The sequence below is a fragment of the Myotis nattereri genome (genome assembly GCF_964212035.1).
Source record: "Myotis nattereri genome assembly, chromosome: 8".
Lineage (NCBI taxonomy): Eukaryota > Metazoa > Chordata > Mammalia > Chiroptera > Vespertilionidae > Myotis > Myotis nattereri.
Genome location: NC_138083.1, coordinates 45,063,709 through 45,085,221, shown reverse-complemented (window position 1 = coordinate 45,085,221; position 21,513 = coordinate 45,063,709). Strand labels below are relative to the sequence as shown.

Sequence of the window (21,513 nt, the reverse complement as noted above, 5' to 3'; positions counted from 1 at the left end):
GCCCGCTGGCTGAGGGACCCCGGTGAACTGCTTTTTGGGTCTCTGCTTCCTTTCCGTTGGATTCTAGTACAAAGCTTAATTTCCAAATCTGCCCGTGTAAGTACAACAAACCAAAAAGCCGAGTCCCTTACGTTCACTCAGAGATCCTTATCAGTGCGCCGCAGAAAAGCTCTTTTCAGCTTACTTGGTGTCAGATAAAAAGCACGCGCTGACAGGCAGTCATGTGGAAATCAACCGTGAAACTGAACAGCTGAAGAGACACCAAAGGGTGCCATACCAGGGTCAAGTTCCCCTCGGGGGGCCCAGGGATCCGAAGTTGCGCACCTTGCCCTCCCGGAGCTTCCACCCTGGGTGTGCTGTGATGGAAGCCGATGGGCCCCACGTCCCTGAAGACCGGGGCCGGTGTCCTAAGGCACGTGACAGGTGAGCTCAGTCTTGCAGGATAAAGAATAGTCGGCCAGATGGGGAAAAGGAAGTGGCAGGTGGCGGTTGGGACGGAGGTAAGGGAGACTTGAGAGATTATGAATAGTTCAAACAGAGGCGCTGAGGTCTGAAACGGCATATGGGGTGGGGTGGGGTGGGGTGGGGAACATCAGCAGAGTGGGGGGAGGGAGATGAGCACAATGACACAGGGAACTTCCTCTGCACGTGGATGGAAGGGATAGAAATAACATAGTTTAGGAGCCACGCATCCTCAAAATACCTCCGTTATGGAAGGAACTTCCATAGAGAGAGCAGCAGAAAACCCCAGGCCGGCTGGGTGAGCGGGTGGGGCACCTCTCTGACCTCACGCTGGCCCTGCAAAGGGCTTACAGGAGGGACGGGTCCAGGATGGTTACTTTGAGGTTGATGAGAAAGTCAAACGTGTTCCTGGAGCCATGTGTGCCAAAAAGCTTGTATCCAGACTTGCTGCCTAGGCCTGGCTAACACGCCTGTGGACACTGGGTAACATGGACTGGATGCTCCCCGCGGATTCACCACATGACAGGGGCTCAAGGACCGCACCAGGAGCCCAGTGGGAACTAGGAAAAATAACAAACCAGAAATCACAGCACCACTCCTTTCTGGTTTTTCTCTTTGCCTTTTGGGGACCTGTTTCTCTGTAGGCTGCCGTGCCCCTTCTGCGTCGAGCACAGTCAGGCATGCGCACGGGAGGGCGGTGAGCAGAGGCACGGTGGTAGCGGGGAAGGAGGTCGGCACACATTTGTCAGCTAGGATGCATGTGAACCCTGCGGCAACGATGATGACAGAGGCAAACGAGATAGTGATGTGGTCGGGCTCTGTTTCAGACGAGAAAGGTTATCAGTGGTGTCTGACCCACAAGAGAGCTGCAACAGCCTCTGTAAGATAAGCGCACACTCTGTGTAACATACACAGAAAGGTTCTTTTTAGGGGAATTTGGTACAGGGCTACCCCCGAAGCAGCTGCTGAGGAACACAGGTGCTAGCCATGTCCTGGGCTCCCGGTCCTGGTTCCTGCTGAGCACGTGGACAATCTCCTTACATGCCTAGGAGTGTGGCTGTGATTCACTCAAACCTCCCCGCCCCCCTCCACCATCTAACCCAGGCTTTCACCTCCCGGCAAAATGGGGAAGTCACTGATTCCAGAGGTGACCAGAGGTCCTAGTTCCTAACCAGCATTTCACAGATTACTCCTTAGAATTCATTTCTGTCTCCAAAGCTTACTGTGGCTTTACCTAGACACGTCTTCTGTTTCTAAATTTGAGATATAATTCATATACCGTAAAACTCAGTCTGTAAAAGGTACAGCTTGCCCTCGCCAGCTTGGCTCAGTGGATAGAACATCAGCCCACGGACTGAAGGGTCCTCAGGTTCAATTCTTGTCAAGGGCACATGCTCTATTCCCCACTCTGATTGAGGCGTGTGCAGGAGATAACCAATTGATGTGTCTCTCTCACATCGATGTGTGTGTCTCTGTGTCTCCCTCCCTTCCACTCTCTCTAGAAATCAATGCAAAAAAATATCCTTGGGTGAGAATTAACAACAAAAAAGGGGGCACAGCTCAGCAGCAGTCGTGCAATGGCTGCTATTGAATTCCAGAGCGTTTTCCTTACCCCCAAACTGACAGGTCTGCTTGACAGACCTATAGGATTACAGGTCTTTTAAGGAGCTCCTTTTTTTAAGGAGCAGCAGCAATTTTGCTCCTGGGAAAATCGGCTGTGGGAGGCAGAAAATCACGCTGTAACCTAATCTAAGGTGCAGCTGCAATAGAACCTGACTTTGTTCTTCAGGGACATTCTATACTTTGCAGTACACCTTCAGCTTTCAAAATGGCAATAAATATACCACTTAGAAAACAACCGTCATACATGGATATATTTAAGGGAGTACGACTTGGGGATAAAGAGAATTCGGGAAACCCTCTGAAGGTGCCTGCACATCCAGGAGGCTGTGCCCTCGTGGTCCTCTCTCCTACTGGGTCCTGACTATCTGCTTCCAGCATTCTGTCCCCCCACGGCAGAGCCCGGCTCTAGAGGAACCCTCTGTTAGAGGAGGAGCAGCTCCCCAGGCCTCGCCCAGCATGCAAAGCCCTTCGGTTACTGGGCTCACCAAGATCCTGTGCAGAACCTCCTGGGACAGACTCTCCACTTTGCTGTTTGTAACGACCAGGAAATCCAGGTCAGACCCCCTGGCCTGTCTTGCTTTTGAGGGTCCCCCAGGGACTTGTCTCTCGATGCTGTAGCCCAGACAGGCTCCGCTGCCTGACTCCCAGACTCCAAGTCCCTTAGTCCCACCTGCTTGGCTCAGCTCCCCGTAAGCCTGTTTTGGGTCTCATTCATGCCAGTCTCCCTGGCAGGCCTGCCGCATGTATCCCCCGAAAGGCATTTTTGTATGTGAATGAATGAATGCTCTTCAGCCCCTCCCAGTCTGGCCCCTTGTTCTCCCTAAGGAATTCTAGCTCGTATCTACCATCTCACCAGCAGCCGGGGAGAGCCCCCAGGCTGCCCAAGTCCCTGCTGGGCCTTGGGCCCTTCCCTTCCAATGGCTCAGAATTTGGACCCGGCTCCATCCTCCAAGACCAAGCTCCCAATGGTTGTGAGGCGCTGGCTCCAGTAACTGACAGCAATCCCAGCAAGGCAGTCATGGATAAAAGCATGCTCCTGCCTGAGTGGCATGGAAGTAACCTCTGGGGGAACAGAGGGGTTCAGCACCAGTCTGCAGCTGCCCGGGAAATGGTGGGATCCTGTCAGCCACCTACCCGCTCCTGCAGCAACAGAAGGCATTTGGTAACTGAGTTGAGACATCCAGCTTTTAGTTATCTAGGTTTTTTTCCAGTGCACCTTTAAGAGTGAATTGTTTCCTTCTAAAGCAATAGAGCTTTGGAACCATAGTTGTTTTCATTAAGCAAATAAAGAAGAACCACTTTAGAATGTTTTATTTGCTGAAGAAAGGATAGCGTCACATGATGCACAATGTAAAAGCTCCCACAGGCTCTGGGGGAGTCTCCCTCCCGGGCAGCCCTCCCCACAGGTAACCAGTGTCACCACTGCTTGGGCCTCTTCCTGCAGGTAGAAAGAAGACGTGATCGGGGACCCATTGGGGGAACTGTTGTGTATCGCAGCTGCCTTGGAGGCCAGCGGGGTCAGGTCTGTTTGCAGCGCTTGTGTCTGGGAATATCATGTGATTTATGATACTTAGAAGTCTTCTAAAAAAATAAAAGCCATGGGTTGACAGGGTCCGAATGCAGTTCTGAATCAATAAACTACAAAAATGTTTGGGGGCACACAGGCTGGTGTTTACATCCAGTAGCCCTTGTTTTCTAACAGACCCACCCTGAGTTAATAAGAAACACTAGAACCTGTATAGCAAATACCATTTACACCCCTTTCCATAGGAATTCCTCGGAAAGTCTTTTTTTTTTTTTTTTTTAGAGGAAGGTGTTAGAGTGGCAAGACGATACATTTAATGTATTGGCCTCCTGTTGTCTCACTTTTCTGTGGGTTTGTGCTTTATGTCTACTTGTTTGGGGGCACACAGGCTGGTGTTTATTTTTGAGCTGACAAATATGGAAGAAGCATGTCCACAGTCTGTGCAAGACTTTGGGAAGCAGGAGAAAGCTCATAGATTGTCAATCAAAACTCTCTTCATAGCCTGACTGGCGTGGCTCAGTGGTTGGGCATTGACCTAGGAACCAGGAGGTCCCAGTTTGATTCCCAGTCAGGCCACATGCCTGGGTTGCAGGCTTAATTCCTAGTAGGGGGCGTGCAGGAGGCAGCTGATCAATGATTCTCTCTGATCATTGATGTTTCCATCTCTCCCTCTCCCTTCCTCTCTAAAATCAATAAAAATATATTTAAAAATTCTCTTCATAACGAGACATGGATTTATTTCCTGATGCAGAGCCAAGGGGGTGGGGGGTCCTCATTTTGAAAAGCCCTGCACAGAAGGAGCCTGACACGGAGCTACAGAGAATCGGGGTCTGTTTTTAGGATTCTGCAGGGCAGGTGGACTGAAATATTTCTTTTTCCTGCTGCCCATCCATCTGATGGCGGTGAAAGTCATCATGGGGATAAAGTTGCTTTTCTGCTCTACTGAAAATCCTCGCTGACACGTACAAAGCAGAAAGAGGCGTGGCCCCTTCGGTCAAATTAGGGGAAATGAAGCCAACCCGGGAGAGCAAATGTGGGATTTTCCATAGATTTCATTTTGTAAAATATCATCCGTGACTGCAGCTGAGAATTGGGCTATACTGTAAGCAAAGATGGTATCAAATTTCTGAACGCTACAGTAGAACTGAAAGATGTGGTTTTCGTTAAGAGAGAAACTATTAAATTGGAAATAACACCTCAGTAGTCCTGCTGCCCTTGAAACAGAATGTCCCAATGAAAGTCGCCACTGAAACTGCTCCTGCCCCCCAAAAAATATGAATAAATTTCTAGTGACCATGTCCCCAGAGCCCCAGGATAGCTTCTCTCCTTTGATGGTCCCACACCAGAAAACTTTCTCTCTGAACTGCTTGTTCTCAGCAAATAAGACTGAAATAGCTAAGTTACCCTAACTACAAAGAAAGCTGTCACTTCGTGTCTGTTGCTTTGAATGTCTCTATTCTGAGCTGGCCGAGCAGACAGGCCAGAGAGAGGTCTGAGTTTCTCCCTCACAAACATTTCAGTTATGAGTCAAAACGCTGACCCTTCAGCTCAAGATGTTTAGGGGGCCTTTTCGGTTTTGCCCCTTTCTTAGCACCTTTCCCCCCGAGGGCTTCCAGATGGCCTTCTCCATTTGCGCTAGCTTTCTACTTCTGATCGTGGCACAGTTAATGGAAAAGAAGCATCCCACCATCGTGCTTCTCGGTTAAGAGTTCGTACCTGGAAGTGGAAACCATCAGAGTCACTGGTTGTTCAGAAATCAGATAAGACAGGTTTCTACCGAAAAAGAAAAAGGAAATGCTAACTACAGTAAAGGCTGGCATGCCAGAATGTGGGAACTGAGTGGAGCAGAGGTAGGGGCCGGGAGAATACGGGTTGAGGGGCGGAGGGTGGTGCCCGAGTGCTGATGAAGGGAGAGGACGGAGCCTGGCCCGGTGGCCCCACCGGTGAGGGCCGGTGGGCTGCGGGGCAGGAGGATTTTTCTACCAAGGACAACTCTCAGAACTGAGCTTCCAGTGTGGCCCCAACAGACATTTCTTTTCCTTTCTTTTGTTGTTGTTTTTTTTGACATTTTCTTTAATAAACTGTTTACATTTTTACAATGGGACGGCAAGGGGGGGAAAAAAGCCGATTCGAAGCCTTAGGCTGCTCACCTGTAAAATGGGGCTAATAATTGTGCCCACCCCGCTGCACTAAGGGTCAGACCTACGGTAATTCATGTAAATGACGTGGCGTTGGCAAGCAGCAGCACTCAATGAAACAGGGCTTGCTTCCTCCCTTTGAAGCTGCGGGGAGAATGAAGTAATCCCATCCATCACTCAGCAGAGGCGCACACCTGGCCTGCAGTCAGGAGAGGGGGTGCTGATGTGCACACCTGAGCAGAGCAGGACGCATCCGCACTTAGATCGTTCCCCGAGGGCGTAAACGAAAAAGAGTGCCACCAGGAAGAAGAAAGAGCGTGGAAGACAGGAAGGGGACCCACATAGGAATCCTGCCCAACACGTTCCTGACGCCCCAGCCCCCTGACTCTTCACCTGCACGACAAACAAAAGCTGTCAGCTGGGGGGCTGGAAGAATAGGTTTTCCATCAAAGAGGCTTATTTCTGGAAAGGCCTGTTTGATTTCGCATAAAGAAGTGCTTTCTCATGGGACTGCAGTCCTGACAGGCGGTCCGCGTCATTTCAGTGGCTTTCCGTCTGGGGGCTCAGTCAGTGACATAAGCCACCCTTGATTTGGGGCAGAGACAGTTAGTTACTCAGGGTGTCTGCAGATAAAGCGGCCTAGATCCTATCTGCCAGGGATTCTGCTAACTAGGACATCATTGCGTTATGACTGAATGCCCTTCTAGACATTTTCACTTTAAATAAACGTAAGAGAGAGAATTTTAAGCTTACAGGTTTACAGAGAAAGTAGCAGACTCAATTTTCTTTTGGACAAACCCAAGCTTCACACTTCACGCTTCACAATATTGCACAGGCATTTATAAAGATGGTGTCTTTATAACGACATAAGGAGAATAAGGGGTGGCTTTGGGGATCTCCCGGGCACCCCACTGGATCACCTGGTTCACCCCACCTGGGGATGCAGTGAACTATGGAACACATTGAAAACTCTAAAGCCCCACTTATACCAGCCAAGTCCTTGGTTTAAGTCATAACGGAAATGGATACAGAGAATCGGAGAGTTTAAACAGAAAACTCTGAGTGTTTAAAATATAAGTCATTTCACAGAAATGTATTTCATACACAGCTCTTGAAATAAAACCTGCTGTCCTTGGTGAGGTCCAAGAATTCTCTGAGTGGTACACTGTTAAAAAATGTGGCCAGTTTGAGAAGATTGTGAAGAAAATTATGACTGTCACATACCAGTCTTATCATTGACCTGCTACTAAAGGACGTGGGGCATTCTGCAATGCATTTTATGAATGTGTTTCCACTGAAAAAGAGTGTTCAAAACTCCAGCTCGAAAGTATTCATCCCACTGGATTGAGTTCTACTGGACTCATTGAAGGTCACAAATATGGACCAACTCCTTCCTCCATATGAGACCACGAGTTGACAAAATAATAGAGGAAGGCCAATCATTCCTTTGCCTGCAACATTCACCTTTCCCTTGTAAACACTTTTTCACATAATTATGAACATAAGATAAGATTTTTGTCTGGTCCAGGGTTTAAAGTAAAAAGCGTCCATCTCTTTAGAGCTCTACTACTTCACACTCTGGGAGACATCTTTTCTGGGCTCTCATATATAGAGGTGAAAGGGACTGCCGAGTGCAGGACTAACAGAATTAGCCCGCCCCAGACCCCTTAAAGCACTTAGCACGGGAGGACACAGGCAGAGGAGAGGAGAGGTAGATGTCGGGTTAGTACAGCCAAGTGCCACTCTGGAACTCGGGCTCTATTTGCAGGAGGGAAAGAAAGCTCATCTCAGGGAGGTGGGGATGGGCTGTCTCGCATCATGAAAAATGGGATTTGGCTGAAACTGGTTTGGCTCAGTGGATAAAGCATAGGCCTGTGGACTGAAAGGTCCCAGGTTCGATTCTAGTCAAGGGCATGTACCTGGGTTGTGTGCACATCCCCAGTAGGAGATGTGCAGGAGGCAGCTGATCGATGTTTCTCTCTCATTGATGTTTCTAACTCTCTATCTCTCTCCCTTCCTCTCTGTAAAAAATCAATAAAATATATTTTAAAAAAAGAAAAGAAAAATGGGATTTGGCTCTTTCTATGTCTGCCCTTTGAGTGTCTTTTTAGAAAAACTTTGGGGTACTTTTTTATTGTGATAATATATATAAATAAAAATTTGCCATTTTAACCATTTTTTAGTGTATAATCCAGTGGCATTAATTACATTCACAATGTTGTATAACCATCACCACTCTCTTTTATCCAGAATATTGTCATCACTCCAAACAGAAACTTTTACCCACGGAACTCCCCTTCACCCCTTCCATCTAGCCCCTGGTAACCTCAATTCTACTTTCTGTCTCTATGAATTTGACTACTCTAGGGACCCTTTACAGTCATACAATATTTGTCCTTTTATGACTGGCTTATTTCACTTGGCATAATGTCTTCAAAGTTCATCTGTTTGTAGCATGTGTCAGAACTCCATTCTTTTTTTTTTTTTTCCAATTAGCAATAATTGCACCTCAGATCAACCTCATTGGCTACGATACTGCCACTGCGCAAAGCTGAGAACTCCATTCATTTTCATTGGCAGAATAATATTCTAGTTTGTTTCCACATTACATTTACCCATTCATCTACTACTGGACACTTGGGTTGTTTCTGCCATTTGGATACTGTGAATAGGGCTACAATAAATATTGGCAACACAAGTATCTGTTTGAGGCCCTGTTTTCAATTCTTTGGAGACTATACCTGAGTCATAATTCTGTGGTTAGCTTTTGAGGAACCACCAAATTGCTTTCTGTAGGGGCTACACCTGTTTAATACAATCCCACCTGTGATGCAAGAGCGTTCCAGTTTCTCCGTGTCCTCACCAACATGTTATTTTCTTGGTTTGTGGTAACAGCCATCCCAGTGGGTATGATGTAGTCTCTCACTGTGGGTTTTATTGCATTTCCCTAATGATTTAATAATGTTGAACATCTTTTTTTAAAAAAAATATATATTTTACTGATTTTTTACAGAGAGGAAGGGAGAGGGATAGAGAGTTAGAAACATCGATGAGAGAGAAGCATCGATCAGATCAGCTGCCTCCTACACACCCCCCACTGGGGATGTGCCCGTAACCAAGGTACATGCCCTTGACCGGAATCGAACCTGGGACCTTTCAGTCCACAGGCCGATGCTCTATCCAGTGAGCCAAACCAGCTAGGGCTGAACATCCTTTTATATGTGTACTAGAGGCCCGATGCATGAAATCTGTGTAAGAGTAAGCCTTCCTTCCCCTGGCTGCCAGCACCGGCTTCCCTCTGGCACCCGGGACCTGGGCTTCCCTCACGGCCCCAGCTTTGTCTGGAAGGACATCCAGAGGATGTCTGGTCTAATTAGCATGTTACACTTTTATCATTATAGATTGGCCATGTGTATATATTCTTTGGAGAAGTGTCTACCCAAGTCCTTTGCAATTTTTTATGGGGTAATTTGTTTTGCCTGGATCTGTTCACATGACTCAATTTAGCTGTTAATAGGACAGGAATGGAATCGGAGGGCTTAGGACTCTTAGGTTCATGTTCACCACTTTGAAAGACATCCTTGATTTTCCTATTGAAGAAAAATGCTCTCACTCTACACAGCATCACTGCCTGGCTCTCTAGAAAGTAATCTAGGAGGTTTAGCATTTAGGTAAGACATGTTCAGCAAATTTACAGCCTAAAAGTGGGACAAGTTAAACCTACAGTCATTTCTTCCTCAACTATTAACGGACATATACTATGTGCCAGAGACAATGTTAGGTTCTGTGGATACAGGAGATGGACCTAGACAGGGGGAGTCCTTCTCACAGGAGAAGAGTGACAATAAGCAAAAGTTATTACACCCAAATAATGAAATCTGGGTGTAATAATTTTTGCGAAAAAAAATAAAAGAGGGCAAGTGATGGGATGATGATGGGGAGCCCCTGAAAAGCTGACATTCAGTGGAGACCTGTGTAAAGTGGGAAACATGAAGTTCACAGCCAGGTCAGGAGGAGGAGTATTCCCGGTGGATGTCAAAGCATTTGCAAAGGGCCTGGGAGGGAGTGTGGGCAGTGTGGGCAGACCACTGCAGTGAGGGGAGGGTGGTACATGAAGCCACACAACTGATGGCAGAATTTATCCACATTATGAGTTAACATACACTCGCAGCACCAGGCTTCTGTGATATTGACTTTGGGTTCAGATCGGAGGACACTGCTGTCCCTCCACAAAGGTCGGAATAACAAGCACTTCATGCCATTTTCATTACCAGGTAAGAACTACATTTCCCGTAAGAGTATTTTTTTCATTTTATTTTTAATTGTGATAAAATATACATACTATAAAATTGACTATCTTAACCGTTTTGCCACAGGTATTTTTCAAACAGATAGTTTGCACAGAATAAAGAAAATCTGCCTTAGGTCAGAATAAAACACACACACACACACACACACACACACAAATAAACAAAAAACAACCCTTAAAAATGTAGAGTAACTGTGGCCTCTTAGATGTCTTGGCATAGTCACCGTCTGATTTAGCAAACATTAAACAACGGACTACCTTGAAAGTTGCTTATTTTCCCGATGCATCAGCGTTTTTGCCCTGACACCTTGATCCCAGATTTGCTCCTTAAAGGAAGAAAGGGTGGCTGCTCTCACTCAGGCGCATCTCAAAGCTCCATTGATCTTCACTCAACCCTTTCTCTCTCTCCTCACAATGCATTTATTATCTCTGCTCCTCAGAAACAGAACATATGCCCCAAAGGAAAATGAAGAAATAACCTTGCATTTCAACACTTTAATTGCAAGTTTCTTTGTCTTCCAGAGAGATAAAGAGTTTAAAAAGTTTGCAGCTGTGGGCTACCTGAAATGAAAGTGCAAGGTAGGTTTGTTTCCTAAACACGGCAATTAGGATGGCTTTGACTTGTCCCTGTATTACACGCAACATGATTTCCAAAGGCGCCAGTGAATGCTCCTTTATTCTCCCAGTGGTTAAGGCCTCCCCCACCCCTTTTCTTAAATTAAAAACAAAACAAAAAAATTTGCATTCATTCCAGACGAGAGCTACTTTATCTTCTTTCCTGTAGTGAACGTCAATGACCCCTGTGCTCCCAGCACCCTGATCTGCTGGAGGCCAAGGACCCTTCTAGGCTCTGCCTTCATTCTGGGTGTGCACCAAGCTAATAAGGTCATGAGCCCCCAGAGTGGTCAGGGAAAGGACTAGACTGCCCCTGGCCCTCAGAGTCAAGTCCAGTGCTTCTCATATGTGCATGGGATCACCTGGGAATCTTATTAAAATACACATTATGATTCAGTAGGTCTGGAGAGGGAGAAGAAGAGAGAAGCATCTATGTGAGAGCAAAACACCCAACGGCTGCTTCCTGCATTCCCCCTACTGGGGATTGAGCCTGAAACCCAGGGCATGTGCCCTGACCGGGAATAGCACTAGCAATCTTTTGGTGCAGAGAATGATGTCCAACCAACGGAGCCACACTGGCCAGGGCAGAGAGTCTGTACTTCTAACAATGCTGCCATGTGATGTTGATGGTCTTTGAGTAGCATGGTCAGAGATTCCAGTAAAGACGAAGAGCCAGAACTTCCTCATGTTTTCACACACTGTACAGAGGGAACCACCTCTCCCAACGCTGGACGCCACTGATCTTGAGCGGGAGTGAAGACAGAGTTGGCCCTTAGGGAACAGCTACTGCGGTCCTGCCAGGCACTAGGCTAGAGACCTGACTTGCCTGGCCTTCCAGCATCCTCACAGGTGCTCAACGGGTTAGTGATTGGAAGACTGAACAGTGCTAAGCAGGTAGCAAAGGCTCAGACTCTTGTTCGATCAATGAGTAATTTTTCCTGAAGGACAAGTTTGATCTCATAACTTCCCTGTACAGAAGACTATCATAGTTTCCTACTAGATCTGAATCAGATTCACACTCCGAAGCCCAGACTTGGAAAGACTCCACCAATTTGCGTGCAAAACTAGAGCTACCCAGAGGGGAGGGGCTGCAAAATCAAGATGGAATATCTCTTCCTGGGCTCAAATTCTGTTTTCTAACCGGGACGGAATATGGGTCTGCTCAACTAACACACAACACAATTGCTCTGCCTCTCATGCCTGCCACTCACCCTGGGAATGGGGCGCCTCTCACACTGGATGAGGCCCCTGCCTGAGGCCACTCGAGACCCACTTCCAGGCACGGAGGAGCCGGCACCCATCACTCTGCATTCCCTCACCCGTGGGGGTTGCTCTGCACAGTGGTTACTGACAACCAGTTGGTTGTGCATGATGGTGCCTTGGCCATTTATAATTTACCCATAAATCGGCCCTCAATGGCCTGGTTACAGGGATCATGTTTTTATGGTTTCATTGTTAAATTCTGAAACCTTGCGCCCATTAGATGTCGATGCATTAAAGTTTAGGACCCAGACTCCAGTTGTGTTCCTGCTGAGTTTAATCGTCCCTGTACGTCATACCCAATGTCATGGGGTCAGAGGTCTGTTCCAAGGTTTCTTGCTGCTGTGCACTAGTAACTCATCATTCCCTCCACCCAAACCCCGCTGGCAGCTCCTATCTCGCTGGGACAGAGAGCTGGGCGCCTGGCAGTGACCCCAAGGCTATCTATGCTTTGACCCTCTATCTCATTCCAACTTTTCTCCTGCTACCGACTGAGAAAAACGTCGGTAATAGAAATGACTGAGAGTTGTGCCATGGTAGACACTCAAAATAGGAGCTCAGGTCACCTGGGCCAAGAGAGGAGTTCCCAGATTCACCGAGATTATAAGAAGACAGAACCTTTAAAAATATAATCGAACTATATTTACCTGCTCATTGGGTTTGGCCCTGGGGCTCGGAAGCCTTGTCTCTCTTCCTACCCCCCATGCCCCGACCGACCATCCAGTATAGAGCCTGGCAGGTGACAGGAGGGAGGTAAACACAGGCCCATCCCCCATCGGGAGGGGGTGAGGACGGCTGCAGTGCAGATGCACAGTGCAGGCTGGCGCATGTGGCCTCCGAGCCGCCTTCACTGCAGGAAGTGGCAGAGATGACTCCATGTGTCACATTCCTTTTCCTCCTGAGTCAGGGATCAACTCACTGGCACCCAGACCCTTCCCTGAGAGTATTTGGGGAGCCGCTGCAAACTCAATCAGCCTTAAAGTCACAGCGTCTGTCTTTCTGCAACACAAAGCCCTCGGTGAGTGTGCACACTCAGGCAGACCAGCACCAATGCAGACCCAGGGGCTTGCTTCTGCTCCCCACACTGACACAGAGTTCACTGTATAAGAAGATTCCCTGAGGGGGTAGAACCATGCCACTCGGGCAGACACCAAGGAGAAATTCCAGTTCTGCTGCTTATGAGCTGTGCACATGGGCAAGTTACTTAGCCTCTCTGGGCCTGTTTTCCCATCTTTCTGGCAAGGTGGGCTGAGGATTAGAGAGCATCACTGTAAAGCCCCCGGCACAGGACTGGTGTACAGGAGGGATTCAACAAATTGCAGGTATTTTAATATATGTTAACCATCTATTAGTAACTTAGAGCAGAGCACAGAACCTTTTGATGGAATCCCACAGTCGACAGCAGCGGTTCTCAAACTTAGACATATGTCAGAAACCCCTGGCTGTTAGACCAGACTGCTGGGCCTCAACCCTAGAGTTTCTGATTCAGTGAGTGGGCTTCAGGTGCGGGGTCCAGGGACCACACTCTCCCCAGGACCGAGTCCCAGCTCCTGAGGTTTGTTTGTACAGCCATTCATGACTCAGACCCAGCACTTCCCCAATTGGCCTAATCCTTCCCTGGTCCCTCTCGCAGGCCCTGGGCTCCAGACACCACGACGGGACACAATTCTGTCCTGTATGCTCTGTGTGTCCTATCTCAGCCCCTTCCCCTGTCCGTCCAGTCCCAGAGCAAGCACCACCTGCCCCGTTCTCCACGTCCATCCTCTCCTCTCAGTGTTCCCGGGCATCTCGCTTGTTTCTCTTTTGCAGTGGATTAGACCCACGGACCTGCAAGGAATAAAGACTGTGACCTCTGATCTTCCCTACTTGATGGCAGCTTCCCAGGTCAGAGGCTGTGTGGCAAAAGGCTGAGGTTTCCCACCAGGTCTTATGGCCTTCTCTTTGCTTTTGGTTTTTACTAGTAAATGCAAATAAGTATCCATTGACTTGAAAGGAAGGAAAGCTGGCAGAGAGGTTAAGGAACTAGAATGAATAACCCCGGGCAAGGGGAAGTTGTGGGCTAACACTCTTCAATAATAGAACCATTAAAATAAAGATGACATTGACCAACTGATCTTTACCCCTGTGATAGAACAAATTTGAGGAAATGGGATCAAGTTGTGACATGTTAGGTTTAGGTCTGCTCTGGGGAAGTTCCTGTCATTGAGAATTATTAAGTGATCAGCCAGGGTTAGCAAGGGCAGAGGAGAATAATCTCGGCTAAACTTTAATAACAGAACTGACGATCTCAATTACCATGACAGTTTCAGAGGTCTTACACCTTGCTCTTTTTTATACCCTGCTTTTATACCTTGGGTACAAAGTTGAGAGGAGGGAAGTGCCCTTCCCAGATTTTTTTTTTTTTTATAAACTGGATATGAGTTTAGCAGCTGTTTGTGCTACTTAAGGATACACTTTTAAGTTACAAGTTGCTAACAATATTTCAAAAAGTAACAAGTGTTGTTTTTTGTTGTGTGTGTGTGTGTGTGTGTGTGTGTGTGTGTGTGTGTGTTTAAGGGATACCATAGGGAAGTGGTTCCTTTCCCATTTGGGGGAGGTACTGAGAACCCAAACCAGCCAAAACTGTGGTGCTAATAGGATTTATGCAATACCACACATCCTCTCTTCCCATTTGCCGGGTTTAACCATCATATTTGCAAAAAGTTAAAGTTTTTCTTCCTCATTTTTAATGGAAAGTCTTCAAATTTCTGGTAGCCGGAGGAAGTGGCTCCTGTCCTCTCAACACTGAACAGGAAATGTAATAAGTTATTATTATTCTGATGAACTGAAAGGGTAGCTCCTGCAGTCAGTTCTTCCTGCCACTTGAACCCTGGCAGCTGTGACTGTGTTTGTGCCAGACGGGCCTTTTGTCAGCTGCTAGACTAGGACTTTTTTGGGTGGGGGAGGCATTAGGGAGCTGGGCAGAGAGGAAGGGAAGCACCCATCTTAGGCACTACCAACCCACCAGGAAAAATGTGTTCTATGCAAGGGAAGCCTTCTGCCAACCTATGGGTTCAAGGTAAACACTGCTTCTGCTGGGGGCAGGTGACCTATCTGAGGCCCGTGTGGGAGGACCACGGGTCAGGTCACACCTGCTCTGATGCTGGATTCACTGGGGATCACTGGACGCTTATCTCTCTTTAGTCCTGCGTTTTAGAGCCCAGCCTACATCCTGAACTTTTGAATCAAGACACCTTTAGGTCAGGAAATGGCTCTAAATTCCAGTGCACACCAGTTTCCTGCAGATCCCAATACCTTGGCTTTTAGCTTATTTGCCTCTATAGAATTTAAGGAACTTGTCTGTCCCCCAGTAAAATAATCCAAAGCAGCTGGGGTTCAATAGCCTGAACTTCGTCCTTCATTATTACTAGTTTGGGGGGGGGGATCTTTCTTTCCTTGAACCTGAACAACGTTCTGACTGGGACCAAGACAGAAATGTCCCCAATAAACTGTGAAAAAGACAATCCAAATAGTCTGCTATTTGTTCTGCCATCAACCACATCTTTTTTTTTTTAACTGACAGGTGCGACCAGCCCACATCCTTTGGCCCAGTACGGTCAGCACCAGCACAGCCCGCTGGCTCCGAGGCACTCCTGCCCTCGGCTTCTCCTCTCGCCACTGTGATGACCTGATTCAAGCAGTGGCCTCCTTACTGCCCACCCCACCCCCCAGACCCACCCCGACACTTTCTCATAACACAGACATCTGATCACATCCCTCCCCAGCCTACATACAACACATCCAGATAAAATCGCAACTGCTTTGCTTGCACATGGGCCCTTGGAGTACAGGATGCTGTCCTTGTGAGAGATCCCTGAACACCCCTCCCCCACGCCAGCCCCCACCCAACAAAGCAGCCCTGGATACACAGGACCACATGGCAAGCAAGAACGGGGTGTTTTTCTGGACCCCCGAGGGCTGGCTAAAGCACGTCTTGTCCTGGGCGCCCACCACCCTTTGCAATGCTTCCCAGTCACACAAGCACCCTCCCACGGTCCAAGTATCCAGACCCCGTGCTCCCCCGGCCTGGCCTGGCGCAGGCTTCACTCTGCGACGGGGCTGGGGGGAGAACTGCAGCCAGCCAGCCCTGGACGACCAAGGAGACAGGGGAGGCCTGCTGGGCGGGGCGCGCTGGCAGGAAGCAGACTGACAGCCTCTCAGAATGGGGACAGAGATGTGGGACGCTGTGTAATCTCGCTCACCGCCCACTCAGCATTCAACCTCAAAAGCTCACTAAGAACTTCAGACGGGCCGAGTCTTCCGTTTCGTGGAAGCCCACTGTCTCAGGCTCAGTGCTTTGGGGCAGAAAGGATGAGTTGAGCTTTAACTGTCTTCCTAGCAGTGGACCCTACAGGAAGCCCACACGTGGCAACCACAGGGAACACAGACAAAGCAAACGACTTCCTCTAAACCGGGTGGAGAACCTAAAGGTGTTTGGAGGGAGAGCCCGCTGTGGGCAGAGTCCCACCCACGCCAACTCTGGAGGCATGGAAGTGGATCCGCTGTGTGCTCCAGAGAGTGGGGCATGCTTCCCTTGCAGGCTGGGGTCAGGATATGGCAGGGAGAGGGCCATCGCCTTCCTGGGCAGCCACCTGGCCAGAGGGTAGATGCCCTCGGGCGAGGATAACCTGTAGAGCTGATGAACACCAGGGTGGATACAGACCCACCTGGCAAAAAGAACAGCCCAGGCAGCATTCCTGGTCCACTGAAAACACCATGTGGGAAAAACACTAATATTTTTTCCCATGCGTTTCAAAGTTAGGGAAATACAGAGGGGGGACTGCGGGGGGAGTTTAATACTGACATGGCAGATAGAGTTCCTGCAGCACCTCCTTAAAACAACACTGTGCAGAGGAGGCTCAGGCTTGGAACTCCCCTTCTCATGGTCTCGTAAAACACGGATTTAGTGACCTTTAAAAATTCACCTTTATTGTTTCAGTTTTCCTGGTGTGAGAATTCCTGGTAGATAACTGAGAAAAGCAAGCTCATATTTCCTTATCAACACAGAGAATGCGTTCATGTTACAGATTTGCCATTTTGGGGGGCAGCTGGTGGGAAGGAAATGAGGGAGAGGCATTTGAAATATTTGTTACTGACAAAATGAACTAGAAGGCCACAGATTTATGTGTCTGTGGTTCTTCAAACAAAATAGTAACATGTACCAAGCTTTCCCTCCAGGGTGGGATGGGAGGCTGAGAGACAGCCATGGAGACGCAGGGCATCCACCAATCCTAGAGCCCAGGCAGAGCTCCGCCCTAGGGGATTTCCTCTACGGGGTCTCCCTTCCAGGGCCCTGTGGCCAATCTGTTTCTGATAAGTCTCCTTACCACCTCAATAGGGCTATATAGGAGTTATCTCAAAAGCTATAAATGTTCATGTCCTGTCTGTTGGTCAGGTTTTCTGAATTAAGTGCTTTGTGCTATCTGTAAAGTCATAAAAATATGTGGAGGTGAAGGGGTGTGTGTGTGTGTGTGTGTGTGTGTGTGTGTGTTGGCAAGATTCCCTTAAGTCTAAACCACTTGTGCCATCTTCTTGACTAGAAAGCTTTCTTCCTCAACTGCCTCTTGGAACTACTCCTTCTCTTGATTTCCTACCCATCCTCCAAAGCCCACTTCAAGAAACTCCCCTCCTCCCAAAGCCCTCCTGATCCCTGCAGCCACACTCCCACCAGCTCCCCACCACCCTCCGACTGTCTCTTATCACAGCTGCTTGGTTACTGTTAGCTTCACCCATCTCGTCCTCTCTGCTGGACTGTGACCTGTGAAGGCACAGCTATGTCTCCATCTTGTTTCTCTCCAGCACAATGTTTCACATCCCATAAATGTTGGTTGGCCTGGGCATGGATGACCCTTCCCCTAGGTCTTAAATAACTGAGGATAAATAGTTACCTTAATGAAAACAGCGTGCGTCTACATTTTCTTACTTGGAATAAACAGAACTATCGACATAAAAACTTACAATGTTTTTTTTTATCTGTAAGTAAATACTCTTCTTATGTCTGAAAACAAATTCCCAACCAAAGACAGACAGAGGTATAACCACAGAAATGTTTTAAAAGGCAAAACTTACAGCCTTCCAGGTAAGTTTATTTCTATTTAATTAAAGTAAATGAAACCAAGTCCAATACTTGCAGATAAAGCACTTTCTAGAAGCTGTCTTTACCAATTATTTTACAAAACCACTACCCTACCCCCAACAACGCAAAGCAGTTGGCCAAACCTTGCCCGTGTGTGAAAACAACCATCAATGGATAGCCAAAGCAATTCCTTTTTTTAAACTAATAGGTTCGCCAAAGAAGCAGTAATTGAACACAGGGAGTGCTTGTACGCACAGTCTCTTCGGGGGGTAATAGTGCATTTCCACTTTCACAGCTAGTGGGGAAGCTGAGCGTAAATGATTCCATTTGATTAGGATGCCAATATCATTCTATTGTTTTCTGTTTAGGTATGATTTCAAAATGCACATAATTCAAGTGGCCGAAAGGAAAAGGGAGGGGAAATAACACTTGTTGAAAGGTCTCTCTGAAAAACAAATTTGTTTTGATAGCACTTGCTGTTGCTATTACAACCAATGCATTTTATGCCATATGTGGGTAGTTTTTGTAATAAAACATGAGATGCTTTTTCAAAAGTGTAGCTGGCAGGTTTTTCTCCAGTGGCCTGCAGTTCATGGGATCCCTGGTCCTTTAGTTCAAATAAGATGGCGCCCTGCCCCACCTGTTGAACACTTAACTAAGCAACACCTGAAGTGCTTACAGTGAACCATTCCATTCGGTTTCTGGGCTATCTTTTCCCTCCGGGATTCTAAGGCACCTGCACAAGGATTGTGGACATAGAAGGCATGTCCATGAGCATGTTCTGCCCCAGCCTCTAGCATATTCCTGTTATTTTTCTCAAGGCTTGACTCCCCAGCGGGCTTTCCCCTGCTTCTCACCCAAATACAGTAAGTTCTGCAAACGCCTCTCTGAGTCTGCAGGGGCTTCTGAGCCATCTTGCACGCGGGAGTCACCACAGCCTAAACCAATTCTACCAGCGAAGGGAAATCTGAAACTGCTGGAGCCCAGGAAACCACCACCACTCACCCTTCCTTCTGAGGAACTTCCATTTGCGGTGCTGGGTTGGGCGCACAAGAGCTCCCCTCGCGAGGACAGAAAATCAGTAACGGGCTTTATGTATTTATTTATCAGTAACTGTACTGAGTGATGGATAGAGACAATTCCTCCCAAAGGACTGGGCAGCGACAGGGATCTGAGAAGATGCGCATCTGGGGGCACCTCTAGCACTCTTTACCCTGAAGCCATTCACCAGCCAAGGGGTGGGTACTCCTTGCGGGGGGGGGGGGGGGGGAGAGCCTGGCATCAGTGACGCTAACCACTACCCCGCGGTGCGATGGCTGAGCTCCGGGACAGCAGGGCCGTTTCTGACGCCCCACTGCCTTGAAATCCCGCGCGTACCTTGGTTTCTCCCATTGCAAACAGTATTTTGTCCTAACACCATCAAAGGGGTTCTGAGAACAAGTGATCCTGCGATTATTCAGGGCCAGAACCTGAACGGGTGGACCTTAGGCTGCTTGTGGAGGAGGCAGTCGGAGGGGGCGTGAAAAAGTGGGGAGCGGGGGCTTCAGCTTTTCTGCAGAAACTGCCCAATTCGGTGTCGCCGCCTGCGCTAGGCATGCCCGCGCGGCGAGCGCAGCCCTAGCCGTCCGACGACCCAGGAAACAGGTTGGGAGACCGAGCGACGCGCAGGTGGAGGGACCGACCCAGGCTCCCGGGGACCCCTGGTGCCCGAGACCTCGCACTGAGGAGCGGTTCCCGGGTGCGGGCATTGTCTGCGCGCGGACTTCTCCCGGGAGTGTTCCGCTGCCGGGAGGGGCTGTGTCTACCCAGCAGCGACTGTGCCTGGGGAGCTCGGGGCTCCAGAAATGTTGGGCGAATAAACGACAGCAAAACCTGCCATCAAGTGGGCTTTTGGAAGCGCCCGTGTCCGGTACTGGGGTCCCGCGCCTCCCAACACCCATCTTCTCGCCCTTTCCCTCCCGCCACGGTCCAACCCGCGGAACGCCTCCCCAGGTTTCTGCCTCCTCCGACCCCGAAGCCTCCGCTCTGGTTTCTCCGTCCAGCCGTCGGGTCGTCTCGCAGCCCCCGCGCCCCGGCGTCCCCAGCTCCCAGGGGCGCCGCGCGGGCAGCCGCCTTACTTACCTGCAGGGGCCCGAGCAGCGCGCAGAGCGCCAGCAGCGAGGACAGCGGGCGGCGCCGCCGGGCGCGCGGGGCCATGGCGCGGAGGGGCGGGCTGGGCGCCGCGCTCTGCGGCCTCTGCGGCGGGTTCCGCGCGGCAGGCGAGGCGGCTCGGGGCCCCGGGGTCGGCCCGCCCCGCCCCGCCCCGCCCCGCCCCTCGGGGCACCTGTCCCCGCCCGCGAGACGTCCCGCTCCAGCCGGGCGGGGCCGCGGCGGCCAGGTGGTGCCCGAGGCGGGGCGCGGGGGAGCGGCCCGCGCGGCGTCTGCGGCGGGACAGACCCGGGCACCGGGGGGTGAGGGCCGCGGGGCCGATCCGCGTCCGCCCCGCCGTGAGTGCGGGGCTTAGCCCGGAGCCTCCTCCCTTTGTCCCCTTGGCGCTGCGGGTTGCCTGCCGCCCGCGGGCAGACTGGTTGCCTGCGACCTGACCCGGGTGTCTTTCCAGGTCGCAGACGTCCGGGGAGGAGAGGCAGCCTGGCCCCCGCCCCCGCCCGCGCCCGCGCCCGCGCGCTCAGCCCATCCAGGCGGGGCCTCCCAGCGGTGGCGGCCCACCCGCGGAATTAAGGAGACGGGATCTTCGCGGACTCCAGGGAAAGGGTCACCACAGTCACCGCCCAGCGCAATTCATAAAGTCCTCCTTCGCTGTTTGCTGGCCACTGAGTCTCCTCCAGGGCCCTGCTCCGGGCCGCCAGCCCCTGCTGCCTCCGCCCCTCGCCGGTCAAGGCATGGGCCGGGCTTGGCCTCTCCCCTGATGAAGCAGCAGCAGCCAGCGGTCTGGGCGCAGCACCTGCTGTTCCGGTCGCTGGGGTGCCTTCCTCAGGAGTGTGTCTTCCCTCACATGCTAGGTCCGTGCTGGACGCACTGTGTAGGCACTCCTTTGTACAGATAACCTTTTGAGTGGAAATAATTGACCCACGTCGATGAAATACATTGTTTTGAATTCCTTGAGAACGTGCCTCACTCTTCTGACCCAGCACACGGTGTATCTTAAGTATTCCCTGTGCGCGTGAGAAAACTATGCATTCCACTGTTGTTGCGTGAAGTGGTTTATAAATGTCATTTAAGTTAAATTGGTTGAAATACCCATATTGATTTTCTGCCTTCTCCTGAGAAAACTGGAAATTTCCAACAATAATTGTGGATTGGTCTATTTTTCCTTTCAGTTCTGTTTTTCCCTCATGTTTTGAAGCTCTGATTAGAGGCATAAACATTAGGATTGCGTCTTCTTGATAAATTAACCCTTTTATCGTGATGGTAAAATAGGGTTCTGAAGTCTACTCTGACCTCAGTTGTATGTATAGGACTTCACTTT

At 49.6% G+C, this 21,513-nt stretch overlaps 1 protein-coding gene across 2 annotated transcripts in view; it reads right to left on the bottom strand.

Annotated features, from left to right (window-relative positions):
* TNFRSF11A (TNF receptor superfamily member 11a) overlaps positions 1-20,243 on the bottom strand; it is a gene marked incomplete at both ends in the record, with an annotated part of 50,178 nt that extends 29,935 nt beyond the window's left edge. For both annotated transcript variants that reach the window (XM_081097654.1, XM_081097655.1), the window contains one exon: positions 20,169-20,243. In XM_081097654.1, the coding sequence (XP_080953780.1) occupies positions 20,169-20,243 (75 nt within the window). The remainder of the gene's footprint in view (positions 1-20,168) is intronic.
* Positions 20,244-21,513: the final 1,270 nt, after the last annotated feature.